A 17005-nucleotide genomic window follows, 5' to 3' on the forward strand; every position below is an offset into this window, starting at 1 on the left:
ATTCCCGGTTAAGCCTTTGATTTGATTTGAAAAGATAATTTGTTTGGATATTTTGGAAGCAAGCAATAAAAGAAGCAGTGGTAGGTGCGGGACAGGCAGAAGCAGATTTCCAACTCATCTCTGCCATTGCATAAAATATGTTGTTCATTCATTGAACAACTCGCTTTAGCCACCACCACACCACACGGCCTCTCGCTCGACTTCAAAGTTGTGGTTTTTAACTAATACATGTTCTAACCAATTTTGTGAGAGTTTATACCATATCCCTTCCAACCTTTGAAAAATTACATTATTCATACAAAAATAACTGAAAAATGGAAAATATTTCATGTCAATTTGAAGCAAAAGGAAACACTTTCACTTCCAATTCTGCTATTCTGCACCAACAAAACAGTACATAGGCTAAAACCCAATATCCCAGTATAATACATACAAAAAATGTTGATGAATTCATAAATCCTGCAATCCTTTTCATATACATGTATTTATGCATATAACAACTATATAAAGATATCACACTAGTACAACACAAATACATGATAACAGACTTTTCAATTCTAAATCAAAGATAATATATATAAGGCAAAGAAGCCCTTCCAGCAACACACTCGCGGGACGCTTAAACCCCGCCTCACCTTCGGTGAAATCAACACGGCCATACAATACAATGAAACACAAGGGCAATAAACGCAACACGAAATAGGCCAACCACAAGAGCTAGAAATATGAATGCACATAACTTGTACGTATGAGTTTACCTTATCGTCCCCCAGAAAGCTCGATGGCATCCTGGTTGTAGATCGAATCTTCCCCCCAGTCGAATCTTCTTTGCAGCCTCTCGTATTCTTGCCTCCTTGTGACCTCAACGTGCTGCCACTCCTCCCATCTCTCTGCAAGGCCTTCCCCTTCCAGCATACGAACGACTTCCGACATTGCTGGCCGGTCCTCCGGTGATCCCTGAGTGCACAGTAGCGCAACCTGAATCATCATCTCGACTTCTTGAATGTTGTAGTTTCTATTCAGGTTTCGATCCACAATAGCATCCAGTCGTTTCTCCCGCTGCAGTTTCTTGACCTTCGAGATGATTGAAAGTTATTGTCAGCAGCATATCTTATTTGAAAATGCAGAAACGTCACAGGTTGACAACTTACATGGTCGAGCAGTAAGACATCGTCTTCTTCTTCCAAACGCGAGAAATCTATAGCTCGTTGCCCGGTGACAATCTCCAGAAGCATGATGCCGTATCCAAACACGTCCGTCTTTTCTGATGATTTTCCAGTGGACAGGTATTCAGGAGCTATGTGGCCCATTGTCCCACGAACCTGTGTCGTTACATTGGTTTTTCTCACATCAACGAGCTTTGCCAACCCGAAATCACCAACAACGGCCTCAAAATGTTCATCGAGCAACACATTTGCAGCTTTAACATCTCGGTGGATGATTTTGGGATTACAATGCTCGTGCAAGTACTCTAGCCCACGTGCCGTGCCCAGCGCCACCCTTTTTCTGCTCGGCCAGTCTAAAACGGGATCCCCAGGTTTAAGCTCTGTTTAGATATCCAAAATGAATCATCAACTTTGGAAACACCAATAGAGGGAAATCTACCAACAAGCATCACACGCATATAGAAACTGTAAGGCAAAAACTTGTGTACATCCGGATGCACGGTGCATCCACCCCAATTAGGGTTTATGTCCCCAATTACGATTTGTTAATCCCTAGTTAGTGTTTATTGATCAGAATTAGGACTTAATTAAGATAGATGCCCCGGAGTGTGGCTCATAGAGTAATACCTCGGAGACGAGAGGCAACACTCAAGTTTTGCATAAAAGGGTAAACCAGAAGGCGTTCAGTCGGCGTGGTGCAGAAGCCAATCAGTCGGAGAAGATTTCTGTGAACAGCCACACTGATCATCTCGACTTCGCGCTGGAATGCCGTATCTCCGCCTGGACTCTCGAAGTCAGTTAACCGTTTGACAGCAACCTTTGTATTATCGGGAAGGACACCTTTGTAAACTTTTCCAAAACCCCCCTGTCCCAGGACGTTTTTCTCGCTGAAACTGTCCGTAGCAATCTGCAACTCTCTCCACGCAAATCTCTTCAACTGACCGAACTCAATTCTCCGGTCAACTTCACCTGCGCATGAAAAACAAAAAAATTGAGCAGCTCCAAGGACAAAGTAATGTTGATTAAATCCCACCATAACCAGAACCAACCTGCAACATCGACAAAAACTTCACGCCTGTAGCCTTTATGCCTACCCTTCCACAAGAATAACAGTAGTAAACCTCCGAGAAGAATAATAGCAAAGAGGGCAACAACGATCCCAATTATCATGCCAGTCTTTGATTTACTCGAACGACCTGTCAATATGGAACAAATAGCATACTATCATGATCATCCACCTTTTATCATTAAACATTTTTGGCAGACAATAAAGAGGTTTCAAGTAATTTGAACAATTCTAAGTACAGACGCAACACAAAATGTTCACCATGAGCATACAATGCATATACCTCCATTTTCAGAGGCACAACTATGGGCAGAATTGATGCCACCACAGTTCAATCGATTTCCTGTAAAACTGAAATAAGTAACTTACGCTTAATCAATGGAAATGATGCTGATAAATAGAATAATACACATAAGTAAAACCTAATAGATACACATGCAGACAGAATAAACTGGAAATGATTCATACTTATACTTGGAGATCTTAAATAACTGGTCGGGGATTTCTCCACTCAGACTGTTAGAAGCAAGTTGTCTGCAAAAAGAAACATCATCAAGCCATGTAAATACAACTGAGTGAAATTGAAGACCATATTACGTTACCCCAAAAATACACCTAAGGTGGTAGTTATGAACGTAAGATTTGACAGGATGGCTGCTAGGAGTCGCTTACAGGTTAACCAAGTTTGAAAGACTTGCAAGTGATTCAGGAATTGGGCCGGAGAGATTGTTTTGACTTAAAATCCTGCCCAGAAGACAAATGTGTCTTACAATCGACAGTATAAAATAAAGAAAGAAGAAAGAGACAAAGGGTAAAGCCCTTAAAGCTTGCTTACAAAAATGTGAGCCTCCCGAGATTGCCAAGGGAAGATGGTATTTCTCCAGTTAAATTATTATTTTCGAGATCCAACATTGTCAAGCTCGTCAAATTTCCAAACTCTTCAGGTATCTTACCAGTTATGCCATTTCCTTGTAACTGACTGCAAAGAGTATACATCCGTATGAATACATATTCTCATGCAACATTGGAAAATAATCAATCAATAATAAAGATTCATTTACAGTGTAGTCAGTGCCTTCAAATTCCCTGTTTTTGGTGACAAGGTTCCAGAAAATCCCATATTAGACAATGTCCTGTCAAAATGTAATCATGTGAGATAGTAACCAGAATGAAATTCACGAAGTAGACACAAAGCTACTCAGAAGTCCAATTGCAAAATGTTCTTCATTTAAGAAGTAAGTTATCCTCAAAATGCAATTATAACAAAACTTTTGGGTAAGTAGATGTCATACACCGTTGTCACATTGTTACTACTGTCGCATATAACTTTGGACCACGTGCATGGGTTAACTTGATTCTGATTCCAATCCGTAAGCTGATTGTTGGAAGCCTTGAGTGAAGTCCTCAAAGCAAACAATGCGTCTCCTGAAGAATCCCAAAAAAAGAATCTTTTACCCCCTTTCTTAACAGTAGCAGACTAAATCATAGGAAAATGCCTACACTTAGCTGACCAATGGAAACTAACACAAAAGAGAATAAAGTTGTTATGTAGAACTTCAACGAATCCAGTTCTACAAGGAGTAGTCCCACGGCATGATATCCAACTGAGAAATGAGAAAGGGGGGGGGGGGGGGTAGAAGTATTTAACCTACAACTACATGCTACACAAAAGATAAAGAAAAACAAGTCATTACCATTTCATACTATATAAGTGCAAGTTCTAAAGATGGTAAACCCAAAGCAGTAACAAGAAAATTCGGAACAATCCCCATTTGGTGCCACTACACTTAAACAAAAGCATCTTGATCTCGAGACAGTAACGGCCTTCAGAATTTCTACGCTCATGTACAGGAACATGTAAAAGCCAATATTCAGTAAATTGTTGCCTATTTGCATTATCAACACAATTCCTACTGTGAAAGCAAATTGTCAATCTGTTTAAATTTGTTTTGTTGACAGCCTTATTTGTTTGTTAATCAGAGAATTTTCTGTAAAAAGAACTACATAAAGTACCAAACCTCATCAAGGTGAAGAAATTCCTACCAGATATCTAAACCAATTTGACCTATTCAAATTTACTTCCTGTCGCATTTCAGTAATTCAGTCTGGAAACATCAGCGACTTGACAAAAACTCATATCTTAAAAGTAAAATAAAGTATACACAAGCCACCAAACAGACGACTCTAAAGGAATAAGAATACTACCTTGCCCATCAGGAGATACAAAAGTAGTTAAACACGTGAACAGCAAGACTCCAATAAGCAGGTCCATCTCCATATCATATCAATTCATGCATACGAAGAGAGAGCCCGCTTTTACGTAGCCACTGAAACATAGCATGCCGTCTAGTCTCCGTGGATGATCGTCCAGGTAATGGAAACCCTGTCAGAAACTCCCATCAACAAATTCAACATCATAACATTTTGCTGGCCCGTGCAAGACGAGATTTAACAATTTGTAAGAAAGAATCTGTACAAGTAAATAGTACAAAATACATAAATAAATAGGCCATTATTTGTATGCAATAAGCCAAAGTTTTCTCTAGATTATTATAATCCGATAATCAAATCCCCGAAAGGGAAGCTTCATAATGTTAAAAAGCAGAAAACTCTGCTCACTTTCCCTCTTTTAGTAGCTCGTGATTTTCAGTCCTCATCATAATTCTCTTGCATCTAACAGATTTTATTCCTTTCCCTTCAAGGATTCAATTTCGAAATAGGCACGATGAAAAAAAAAATACAAAAATAGCATGTCCTAATTATATGTTAAATCTGACTTTCAGCATTGTCCACAATCTGTTCTAATTCAATTATTTGCTACAAGAAAGCAAATCTCTCCAAGTTTGAACAAATGCAAACAAAATAAACAGTAAAAACAAGAATAATAAAGAATCACAACCAACGAACTGCAATAAATAAACCACATAAACACAAAGAGAACAAGACCATCAGCGTTTCCCTCCAAATTTTCACAAATTAATAATCCAACCGCCCAACTGTTTCGGATATAAATGAACAAACTTTATTAATCAAGTTTCCCTATATCTTCCATCTCCTTATATAGCCAATCAAAAGATCACAGCTTTATCACAAAAAAGAACAAATCTTTAAGACAAAGATCATAGAAGAATTGAAGGGCATCAAGCACAAACCTCGTATTCGAAATCCTCTCAAACACGAGTCTTTAAAATCCCACAAAACTCAAAGAACCTCAGTGAAGGATCAGAAATGGGTCTGATTTTGCTTTGAAACTAATGAAGTGTTTGTACTTTGGTTTGGAGCAAATCTGGAGCAGAAAAAGGAAGCTTCTGAAAATGCTCTTTTGCTGTAATGGCTTTTTTGACTATTGACTCACTGTAAATGCGTGGTCTGTGTGCCTTAGTGTGTGTGAAAGCTCTTTCGGTCCCTCTCTCTCTCTCTCTGCAATTATTATAGTACAGAGAAACACTCTGACTCGCAAAAATCAAGAAAATGAAAATGAAATTGCTGGTGGACTGGTGGTGGCCTACTTTGCATTTTTTTCCCTCATTGATTTTGGAATTTTGGGATTTATCTTCGAGAAAACTAGGAAAAAGGAATACTAATTTTTTGCCTATCATTTACTAAAAAAAAAATACTAATAATAAATAAATTGTCTATGATGGTTATATAAATTCAAAAAATTTAACCTCAAACATTAATTATTATTTTATTCTCAAACATTAGTTAATATTTTATCGCTAATTCAATACACGCATATTTAATCATACCCATAATTTTCTCTTTGTTTGTGAGTACACAAACTGTAGTTTCTCTTTTTAAAGAAGTGCTATAGTTTATTTTCAAACTTTGTTTTCGTTTTTTTTTTTTCTTATAATCTATTTAAACTTTTTACGACCAAATTTCGGATAATTAAGATTATTTAATTTTATTGACTTGAAGATTATTTTTATTTTATGGGTGAACTGATTCTCGTCTAATTTGAATGGTTAAATAAAAGGGGTTATTGTCATAAAATACACCAAGTTTGCTAATTTTCTGGTTTATATCATGAGCTTTTTTTTTGGCAAAAAAATACATGAATTTATAATTGATTCTTAAATATCTCACCATTTATAATTTTGCCCAAATTAATCTGAGGTGACTGCCGGCATTCCCAACGTGGCTGCCGGAATTGCCAATGTGGCGGCCAAATCACACATACACACACACCTCTCTCTCTCAGACACACACACAAACACACGCACACACCCACTACGCCGCACGCACACGCACGGCCCCTCCCCCTTCTTCCTTCTCCGCGCGACAGCAGCGTCGTCGCCGCCGCCGCCACCCTCTCATACCTTAACTGTTGGATTTGTATACTGAAAGCAAGAACGTTTTATGCTTGTATACAATGTTTCCTAAGTTCACTATCTAATCTCCTATCTGATTGTGTTCATGATTGCATATGTATGTTCTTTATCTCTATATAAGTAGATTATATGGTGTGTTGTAGATCACAGAAGACCATATAATTGGAATAACCTTAAGAGATATAATATGATCACAGCCGAAATAACTCTAGGACAAGTTATTGGTTTAGGCTGCAATATAGATGGAAGTAGTTTGTCTTGGCTACTTGTCTATACTGGTACGTCATTACGTATTGATAGGACCACAGTTGAGATGTATTCTTCTATCTGACTTAAGTGAAGAATCAAGATCTCGGTGACTTATAAGATCTTAATACTAATAAATATTCAGATATATATATTAATTCGTATATCACTTTGACTTACTATGGGTGAAAGTTATATACTAACTCGAGTACTCTGTATCTTGGGTGATAGCGGTTAATATATGATATTTGATTATCTGTATTAGTACTCGTATCCGGTATAGGATAATGACATCCCCTTAAGGAGCTCAATAAGGTTTATTGCGCTAAACCCTGCAGGTTGATTAAGTTCAGGCGCAATAATAAAGTTTGAGTGGTACTGCTTAAGGATTTATAAAGAGATTAATTAATTTAAGCTGTCAGAGCTCTAATTAATTAATGGATGTCGGATATTTTAAATACGGAGGTTTAATAAATCTAAATACAAGCCCCCGACTCATCACCGGCAATAAAGGGGTAAGTCAGTATCGGTTCTCTAGTGGAATGAACTGATATTTATAAATTAATTATGGTCTGGGCTGACCATAGATAAATTAATTTATTTGAGGCCCATCTTTATTCCTTGTATCTGGTCCCTGGACTGGCCCAATGTCTCCTAGCCCTAGAAGGAGAGAAAGACGCCTCCTACACTAATTCTGTGCCCACACGTATTTAATTTTATTTAAAATACAGCTGTCAGCTCTCAGGAAAAACACACTGATAAAAATTAGGGTTTTGAGAGCAGAGGGAGGCGCAGGAAACGTGTGTGGCCATTCTGTCTTGGGAATTTCTATAGCTCGTTGTCCATCCAACGTTGGGAATTGAGCGGGATACAGTCAAGAAGATCAGAGCTGGAGTCAGATTTTCGCAGGAAACCAAGTTCTGGCAGTCTCCGTAAAACGGCCATAACTTCCTCTACAGAAGTCCGATTGAGGTGAAACAGGCGGCCACGGAAAGCTCTTTCGAAGACGAACAAGTCGTATTTATGCACAAAATACGATTGGAGGTCGTTTGAGGGGTCAAACGAAGCGTTGAAGTTGGCTGACCTGTTCAGCGACAGATTGACGAATTCTTAGGAATTCTTCAGGTATTTTCTAACTCCAACGTGCAGTTGTTAAATTCATAGGAGCATGTTAGGATTAATCGTTGTATGATAGATTAATAATAATCCAAGAAACGATCATCGGACAAACGGAACGTTAATTCATTTTAATATTCCTTCAATTGGTATTAGAGCCCAGGATTAATTTCTTGGCTCTATTATTAATTTATGTACGATTAATAATGTGCGTTGTTTTTACTGTTGTTGTTCTTCGTGGTTCGTTGATTCGTGGAATACGTCGTTTGACGTTGTAATTGTTTTTCACCACGAGAAAATCCGTGGTTAGATTAGGTTTTCAAATTGTATTTGTTTTTCCTTTGTAATCTGTAAAAACTGAGGAACAAGACGAAGATGACAACGATTCAACGACGAAGAACGGTGTAAGGAGGACGTCACGGGCACGGTGCGGCACGGGCTGCCGGCGCCGAGGGCCGCGCGCGCACGGGCGCTTCGCCACCGTGTGCTGCGCGCGCCCGGTCAGGCTGCCACGCTGCCGCGTGCTGCTGTCACCGAGGCTGCCGGATCGTGGCGAGGCGAGGGTGACCGAGAGCGAGGGGCTGCGGGCGCCGAGGGGCGGCGTGCGCGCGGGTGCGTGCACACCGCGCGCAGCGCGCCCAGGTTCACCCGCGGCGCTGTCTGTTCTCTGGTCTGTTAATCGCACCGGAAAACTGGCGAGGAGGAGGCGAGCGATGGGGGCAGCGCGCGCCTGGGCAGCGCCTGCGCCTTGTGCGCGCGCCATACCCGCGGCGAGCCACTGCCGCTGCCGTTCCGCCCCACTCCTATGTCTGCTCTGCTGTGTCTGCCTTGCTCTCTTGCTGGAGCGCCGGGTCTCTCTTTCGCTTCGTTGCCGTTGCTGTTTTCGCCGGGCTGCTGCAGCGCCGGGCTGCTGCAGCCGGCCGGGCTGCGCTTGGCGGCGGCTGTGCAAGGGAGGGCGGCGTCTTTGCGTGTGGGTGACCGGAGAAGATGGCAGGCAGCGGCGTCGCTCTTGGCAGCAGAAAGCCCTAGGCGGCGCGAAAAGGGTTCCGAAACCCTAAACCCAGACGCGGGTCGATGGCGGGTCAAACGGGCAGGGCGCGGGTCGACGGGTCCTGAGCGCGGGTCTGGGCTGCTCCTTGCGGGCCTGGGCTTCTCCTTGCGGTTTTGGGCTGCTGAACGGGCCTGGGCGGCTGGGCCGCGGCTTTTGGGCCCAATTGCTGGACTGGAGAGTTTTTCCAGGCTTTTAGAGGCTGTTTTGGGCTGTTTTTGCCCATTTTTTAATTTCTTTTCTATTGTTTTATTGTGATAGATTAGAAATGGGATTCCACGAATGGGTCACGAAGAATTTTAATTCTTTAATTACTGTTCTTTGCATGTCGTGGTTGTTAATCCCTTATGCTCTTTACCTGCTTTTGCACGTCTTTGCTTGTTAATATTTGTTTATTAATTGCGCTTAGACAAGCATGATAGTAGTTTTATCGTTTTCTTAAGCATGTTTTAGAATTCTGCAAGCATGTTTTACATGTTGCGTTCTAGATGAGCATGTTTAGGATTATGTGTTGAGCATGAACAAACCTTTTGAAAGAAAAAGACTAAGCTGTATTAATAATTTTATAGATGATTAAAAATTATTTGGATTTCCACAAACGGTCTCAAGACAAAGTGATTGAGAATATAAGTAAACGTCCACACAGCGTGGCTTACTTCATATTTGATTTCACAAGTTTGTTAAGTTGAGACTTCTATTAAAAATATTTAAATCCATTTAAGTAGTGGAAATTATGCGGTAAACGTCCACACAGCGTGGCTTACTGGTATGATTTTCATAAGTACTTTAGATGATGGATTTTAAATAAGATAACTAAGAAATTAAATTGAATGCGACATGGTCCTAGTGAGTATGTCAAGATTCGAGAATTTAATTTCAAAGTTAGATTGTGGTTATTACTTAATAATTTTTATTCTTAAAATTATGTAGACCTCCACATGCGGTCTCTAGACAAAATGATTGGCGATGTGAGTAAACGTCCACACAGCGTGGCTTACTTCATATTTGTTCTTTCATAAGTTTGTCAGATGAGGTTTCTAATAAAAATATTTAAATCCATTGAAGTAGTGGGAGTTATGCAGTAAACGTCCACACAGCGTGGCTTACTTGTGTAATTTTTCACAAGTACTTTGGATAATGGAATTAAATAAGATAACCAAGAAAATTAAATTGAAAGCGGTATGGTCCTCGTGAGTATGCTAATTTCGAGAATTTAATTTTCAAGGTTAAATTGTGGTCATTGCTTAGATATCATATCAAGTACAATGTACAACTCCCCGAGGAGTCCCTTCTTGATGATGATATGGTCTAGTTAAGGTGCCAACTATTAATTTCCTTTGTCAAAAGGTTAAGTTGACATGGATGGAAATTAAATGACTAGGTGAATAGTCTGGTTGAGGAGTTCGTGTGTAAACGTCCACACAGCGTGGCTTGCACATGGGATTCCTTGAGCGGTTGGAGGTTTCATTAACATTGTTTTATCAAGAGGTTACAATATTATTGTTACAAATTATGTGCTTTATGTTCGTTACTTTCAGATATGTCTATGTCTCCTACTGTTTTTATTTATTCTTGCACTAAGTTCCTTTTTACCAGTCCACATATATAATATGGAAACGCAGTTTTTGGTTTTCTATCTTTATCACAAACTAACACAATTTTTGTGTTGCTTACTACTCCACGTTCTTATGGTCCGAACAATGAGTCAACTGATGAGAAAAAGGAATTACATAAAAGGTGGCATAAGACTAATAATGTAGCTATATGCTATATTATGAGTATAACGTCACAAACCTTGTAGCTCCAACATCAGGGCATGGACGATGCTATTAGCATCATGCTGATTTTCAAGAAAGTGTTCGGAGAGTCGGACTGAGCTGCTCATTTAAAATTGATGAGAGTAATCTTGTTATTTTTATGAGTGAGCACAGCTCAGTTTACGAGCATGTCATGCAAATTTTGACAGACTTGACTTGCTCAGTGGGAGTATCGACGGTGTGACAAAGGTCGATATTATCCTGAACTCTCTTCCCAAGTCTTTTAATTAAGAACTTCCGCCTCAACGCTGTTATGAGCAAGTAAGATAATACTCTTTTTGAGTTGTTGAATGCTCTAGTTACGGCTAAGGAAGTTGTGGGAAAGAGATGTGCAAGCACTTGTTATTGCCAAAGGATGACCATCTTCTTCGTCAAAAGACGGGAAGAAGAAGGATCCAAGGGGCAAGAAAGACAAGGGAAATAGTGGGAGTAGTGGTGTGATAAGATTGAGTATTGGAGATTTCTTCTTTCAATACTCAAGGCAAAGGGTTAAGGTACTTCACTTGCTATAGTAACTGAGACATATCAGCTCATTTTCTACTCAGTTGTGAGTAGTGGATAACGAGAGAAACTGATAATGATTGTTACACCTTGCATGGCTTTTTAAGCTGACAAGGAAGATGAGAAGTGATGAGATGATTGTCTTCATAGGCAACGTGACTAGAGTCGCAGTTGTTGCAATTGAAGCCTTGTCTTTAAGTTCTAAAGACATAGTTTAGTTTTTGAGAGTTCCTTATCATGTTCCAAAATTTTGAATAGATGGATCTTATGTCATTTTTGATAGTGGTGTTTCTATCATAAGAAATGACAAAGTTGTCTATTCTGGTATTTTGAACATCTCTCTTCATACTATAACTTGTCTACAAAATACCTTTATATTGCATTTACATCATCGAACAAAACAAAGAGAAAAGTTAAGGCTAATCTCTCATGAGGATCTTACACATATATTGATACCCTAGAAATAGGTCACATCTATCTTAATAGGATCCAAAGGCTCGTGTCTAAATAAGTACATTGGATTCAATCCAGGTTGTACTATTTCGAACCTGCGAATCCTGTATAGAGGAAAAGATGGAAACCAGGTCATTCATGACAAAGGGGATAAAGGGCCAATAATGTGTTAGGAATGATCTTTTCTGATTCATTGTCAGTGTTTGGGATTCCAACCCAGTTTACTACACCATGTAATCCCTATATAAAAAGGTGTGGTGGAGAGAAGAAATAGGTCACTCTTGGAAAAATATGTTCGATGATGAGTTATGTATCTTTGCAATTAGTCCTAAAGAATCAGAAGGTGGTTATTAGCAATGACACACGATTCTTAGAAGTGGACTATGGGAGTAATCACTAATCCAAGTCAGATATTGTACTTCAAGAAATTGAAGACATTAGACAGGCGATTCCATCACCCAAGCCAAGTGTGCAAGAGTTTTGTACCACAAGACACTGCACGCACTATTGACACACATGTGCCACCACAGATCCATTGTAGTGGGAGGGTTGTGGGACAACCCGATCGATTTATGTTCTTGGGAGAATCTTTGGATTCAGTCCCTGGTAGTGAATATAAGAGAATCGACCCAGATATCTACTTGGAATTAGTGGAAGACGAGAATGTAGATTTCTGGCACGCCTCAATGGAGCAATCCATTAATAATATGGTTGTATACTAAGAAAATCTTGCTACCAGAATGCCGTAAAGCCATAGGTTGCAAGTGAGTATACAAGAGAATGATAAGTCCGAATGAGCAAGGTCGTAGCTTTTAAAACTAGACTGGTGGCGAAAGGTTATGCCCAGTGTAAGGGTATAGGTTATGATGATATTTTCGCAAGTACCATGCTCAGAACATTCGGATCATTTTACCCATAGCAGCTCACTTAAACCATCGAGGTTACGTGAGGGAGGGAGAGAAACATCTCGTGTCAATCGCTCTCGTGTCATCGGTGATGTGGTTTATCTTGCATTTTATGTAAACAATATCCTCCTAATTGGCAACAATATGGAGCTATTGTTAAGACATAAAGTAATGGTTATCCGAACAGTCTCATATGAAAGACTAAGGAGGTACAGTATACATCTTTGTGATCAAAGTAATAAGGGATCACTAGAAAAGGATGTTGGGCTTATCTCAAGTGTCTTACATTGATACTGAGAATACTCGTTGTAGTATGAATACCGCCAAGAAAGGATTGCTACCTTTTAGATATGGCGTTCCTTTATCTAAAGACTATGTCTTAAGATGCCTATTAAGGTTGAGGAAATGAAGGCAGTATTCTACGTTTCCGTAGTAGAAAGCTTCATGTATGGATTGCTATGTACGAGATCTTATATTTGCTATGCAGTTAGCATGATTGTAAGATATCTGTATAGTCCTAGTTAAGGACACTGAACTGTGGTAAATTATATTCTCAAGTCCATGACTAGAGAATAAGGATAGTTTACTAGTTAGACAGTTTAGTTCCTTTTTGGATTATATGATTTCGGATTTCCAGGCTGACCGGAACAAAGAATAATTACCTCGAGCTATGTGTTTTTTCTTGGGAGGTAAAACCTTTTGGTTTGACCACTACCTCCAGGATCTAAGGGTAATTCCTAGTTTGCGTGGGAGCATCACCTTCGTGATACCTCAAGTGCAGTTGCGAACTCTAAAGAATCCTAGAACCACAAGGGGTCAAACACATGGAGAGTAAGTACCAAGTTATACGATTATTCGTAAATCGAGGTTATGTGCTCAAAGAATAAATTCTCACATATTAGAGAAACCTACTGATATTTTCACAAAAGGCTTATCGCAAATGGCCATTGAAAGATGAGAATGCGATTGATGCCAGATTGATGCCACCCACTTAGGAAACTTTAAGTATAAGTGGGAGAAGTGTTAGGTGATTGGTAAATAGACGCATTGTATACTAAAAGTTTGCTTTAGTATAAGTGGGAGATTGTTGGATTTGTATACTGAAAGCAAGAACGTTTTATGCTTGTATACAATGTTTCCTAAGTTCACTATCTAATCTCCTATCTGATTGTGTTCATGATTGCATATGTATGTTCTTTATCTCTATATAAGTAGATTATATGGTGTGTTGTAGATCACAGAAGACCATATAATTGGAATAACCTTAAGAGATATAATATGATCACAGCCGAAATAACTCTAGGACAAGTTATTGGTTTAGGCTGCAATATAGATGGAAGTAGTTTGTCTTGGCTACTTGTCTATACTGGTACGTCATTACGTATTGATAGGACCACAGTTGAGATGTATTCTTCTATCTGACTTAAGTGAAGAATCAAGATCTCGGTGACTTATAAGATCTTAATACTAATAAGTATTCAGATATATATATTAATTCGTATATCACTTTGACTTACTATGGGTGAAAGTTATATACTAACTCGAGTACTCTGTATCTTGGGTGATAGCGGTTAATATATGATATTTGATTATCTGTATTAGTACCCGTATCCGGTATAGGATAATGACATCCCCTTAAGGAGCTCAATAAGGTTTATTGCGCTAAACCCTGCAGGTTGATTAAGTTCAGGCGCAATAATAAAGTTTGAGTGGTACTGCTTAAGGATTTATAAAGAGATTAATTAATTTAAGCTGTCAGAGCTCTAATTAATTAATGGATGTCGGATATTTTAAATACGGAGATTTAATAAGTCTAAATACAAGCCCCCGACTCATCACCGGCAATAAAGGGGTAAGTCAGCATCGGTTCTCTAGTGGAATGAACTGATATTTATAAATTAATTATGGTCTGGGCTGACCATAGATAAATTAATTTATTTGAGGCCCATCTTTATTCCTTGTATCTGGTCCCTGGACTGGCCCAATGTCTCCTAGCCCTAGAAGGAGAGAAAGACGCCTCCTACACTAATTCTGTGCCCACACGTATTTAATTTTATTTAAAATACAGCTGTCAGCTCTCAGGAAAAACACACTGATAAAAATTAGGGTTTTGAGAGCAGAGGGAGGCGCAGGAAACGTGTGTGGCCATTCTGTCTTGGGAATTTCCATAGCTCGTTGTCCATCCAACGTTGGGAATTGAGCGGGATACAGTCGAGAAGATCAGAGCTGGAGTCAGATTTTCGCAGGAAACCAAGTTCTGGCAGTCTCCGTAAAACGGCCATAACTTCCTCTACAGAAGTCCGATTGAGGTGAAACAGGCGGCCACGGAAAGCTCTTTCGAAGACGAACAAGTCGTATTTCTGCACAAAATACGATTGGAGGTCGTTTGAGGGGTCAAACGAAGCGTTGAAGTTGGCTGACCTGTTCAGCGATAGATTGACGAATTCTTAGGAATTCTTCAGGTATTTTCTAACTCCAACGTGCAGTTGTTAAATTCATAGGAGCATGTTAGGATTAATCGTTGTATGATAGATTAATAATAATCCAAGAAACGATCATCGGGCAAACGGAACGTTAATTCATTTTAATATTCCTTCATTAACCATCCCATGTCTCTCTCTCTCACCGCCTCTCTCTCTCTATCTCTCTCTCTCACACACACACACACAGACACACACAGACACACGCAGAGCCGCCGCCCTCCTCCCTTTCCCCGGCGTCGTCGGCCGCAGAAACCACCCACCGCCGCTCTGCAACGCGGCCTCCCTTCTTTCAACTCGCCACCCCAAATCACGGACCCCTCTTCAAATCGCGGCCTCCCTCTTAAAATCGCCACCTTCAAATCGCGGCATTCCTCTACAAATGGCGATTTTCGAAATCGCGCCCTAGGCCACCCCAAATCACGGCACCCGTCTGCAAATCGCGCCCTAGGCCACCTAAATCGCGGCCTCCGAAATCGTGCCCTAGGTTGAAGGGGATAATTATGGTGAAAGGGAAGAGACATCATCCGTCCACGCCGCTCAAAGGCGACGGTGGATTTGATGGAGCAGAGTGAGAGATCGAGAAGAAGGGGAGGGGGTTGTTGTGAGGAAGAGAGAGAGGGGTAGGGATAGCGCGGTCGCTTTCTTCTCGCGGCCGCGGCGGCGACCGACGATAGATTCAGGATGGCGGCGGTCCTGGAGGATGGGTTTGGGAGGTGGTGGTTGACGGGTTTGGGGAAGGGGAGGGGGGTTCAGGCCGTCAGGATGTTTGGGGTAGGCGACAGGTTTGGGGAAGAAGGGGGGGTCAGGGTGTTTGGGGTAAGGTAGGTGATTTTTAATGCCACATAAGCCACCTAAATGACACATCTATGCCACATAAGCCACCTAAATGCCACATAAGTTTCGATTTTTGCCGGAGTCACTCGCCGTGGGATATTTAAGAATCAAGCATAAATTCATGTATTTTTTGGCCAAAAAAAAAGCTCATGATATAAACTAGAAAATTGACAAACTTGATGTATTTTACGGCCCTTAAATAAAATATGCATATATTTGGCTCCTTAAGAAAAATAAATAAATAGTCAATAACTTATGGATTTAAATCATCAATAGTTGCATTTACTCTTTTTCCCGAAATGAACAATTGCAAGTTGAGAATTGAGATATTAATGGTTTTGTTGATTATGCTCCGTTTTGTGCAGCAACTATATACTCCATTCGTCCCACTGTAAGTGGGTTGGTCCGTTCGTGATTCAGTCTGTCTACCCCAATGGGGCGTTTGAGATACGCAGCCTAGATACGGCGAAGACATTCACCGTGAATGGACAACGTTTGAAGCCGTTTTATGATGCCTCTTCTTTAGTTCCAGCGGAGTCTATTTCGTTGTTGGTTCCGGGCATTTTCTGAGCACTTGAGCAGTCGAGCTAGCGACTTTCAAATCTAGCGCTTGGTGGGAGGCAACCCACCGTTGGTTTGTTTTTAGTTTTTTTTTTATTTTTGTTGTTCTTGTTTTGTTTTTAGTTGTTGTTTTGTTCTTTGTCTTAAGTTTCGGTTGCTATGCGGATGCTATGATTCTGGAGGTGTTCATGTTTATGCAGCTCTCCTCTGCTATGCCAGCGCCACCACTCACTCCTCTGCCCTGCCAGCGCCACCGTCTCTACTATGCATCGACCACAAACTCCACTCTTCACCATCTCTCACGATGCTTCAGTTTCTCAAATGCCGATAATAAGGGACGTTTTCTCAACTCTTCCTATTTCTTTCGTGCCCTGAGGACATGGCATGCTTTAAGTGTGTGGGGGGGTGTTTTATTGTGTTTATGCTTTCAATTGGGCAAGATTAGTCTTTCTATGCTTAGTTTTTGGTCTCGAAT

General features: G+C 40.3%; 1 protein-coding gene across 1 annotated transcript; it reads right to left on the reverse strand.

Annotated features, from left to right (window-relative positions):
- Positions 1-335: 335 nt before the first annotated feature.
- LOC131001416 (probable LRR receptor-like serine/threonine-protein kinase At5g10290) lies at positions 336-5715 on the reverse strand. The gene is made up of 12 exons (XM_057927802.1): positions 5385-5715; positions 4438-4615; positions 3525-3657; positions 3294-3365; positions 3068-3211; positions 2905-2976; positions 2701-2766; positions 2516-2583; positions 2216-2362; positions 1794-2135; positions 1152-1546; positions 336-1074 (listed from the first exon to the last, which is right to left on the reverse strand). Exons 2-12 carry the CDS (start codon positions 4508-4510, stop codon positions 760-762), a joined length of 1827 nt encoding a protein of 608 aa, XP_057783785.1. The 5' UTR covers positions 4511-4615; positions 5385-5715; the 3' UTR covers positions 336-759.
- Positions 5716-17005: the final 11290 nt, after the last annotated feature.

The sequence above is a fragment of the Salvia miltiorrhiza genome, chromosome 8, assembly GCF_028751815.1.
Source record: "Salvia miltiorrhiza cultivar Shanhuang (shh) chromosome 8, IMPLAD_Smil_shh, whole genome shotgun sequence".
Lineage (NCBI taxonomy): Eukaryota > Viridiplantae > Streptophyta > Magnoliopsida > Lamiales > Lamiaceae > Salvia > Salvia miltiorrhiza.

Coding starts and splice junctions, on each gene's coding strand:
- LOC131001416 (XM_057927802.1), bottom strand. CDS start 4,510: ATGGAGATGGACCTGCTTATTGGAGTCTTGCTGTTCACGTGTTTAACT. Junction 3,366..3,524: donor AGTAACAATGTGACAACGGT/GTATGACATCTA, acceptor ACATTTTGACAG/GACATTGTCTAATATGGGAT. Junction 2,584..2,700: donor TTTAAGATCTCCAAGTATAA/GTATGAATCATT, acceptor TACTTATTTCAG/TTTTACAGGAAATCGATTGA.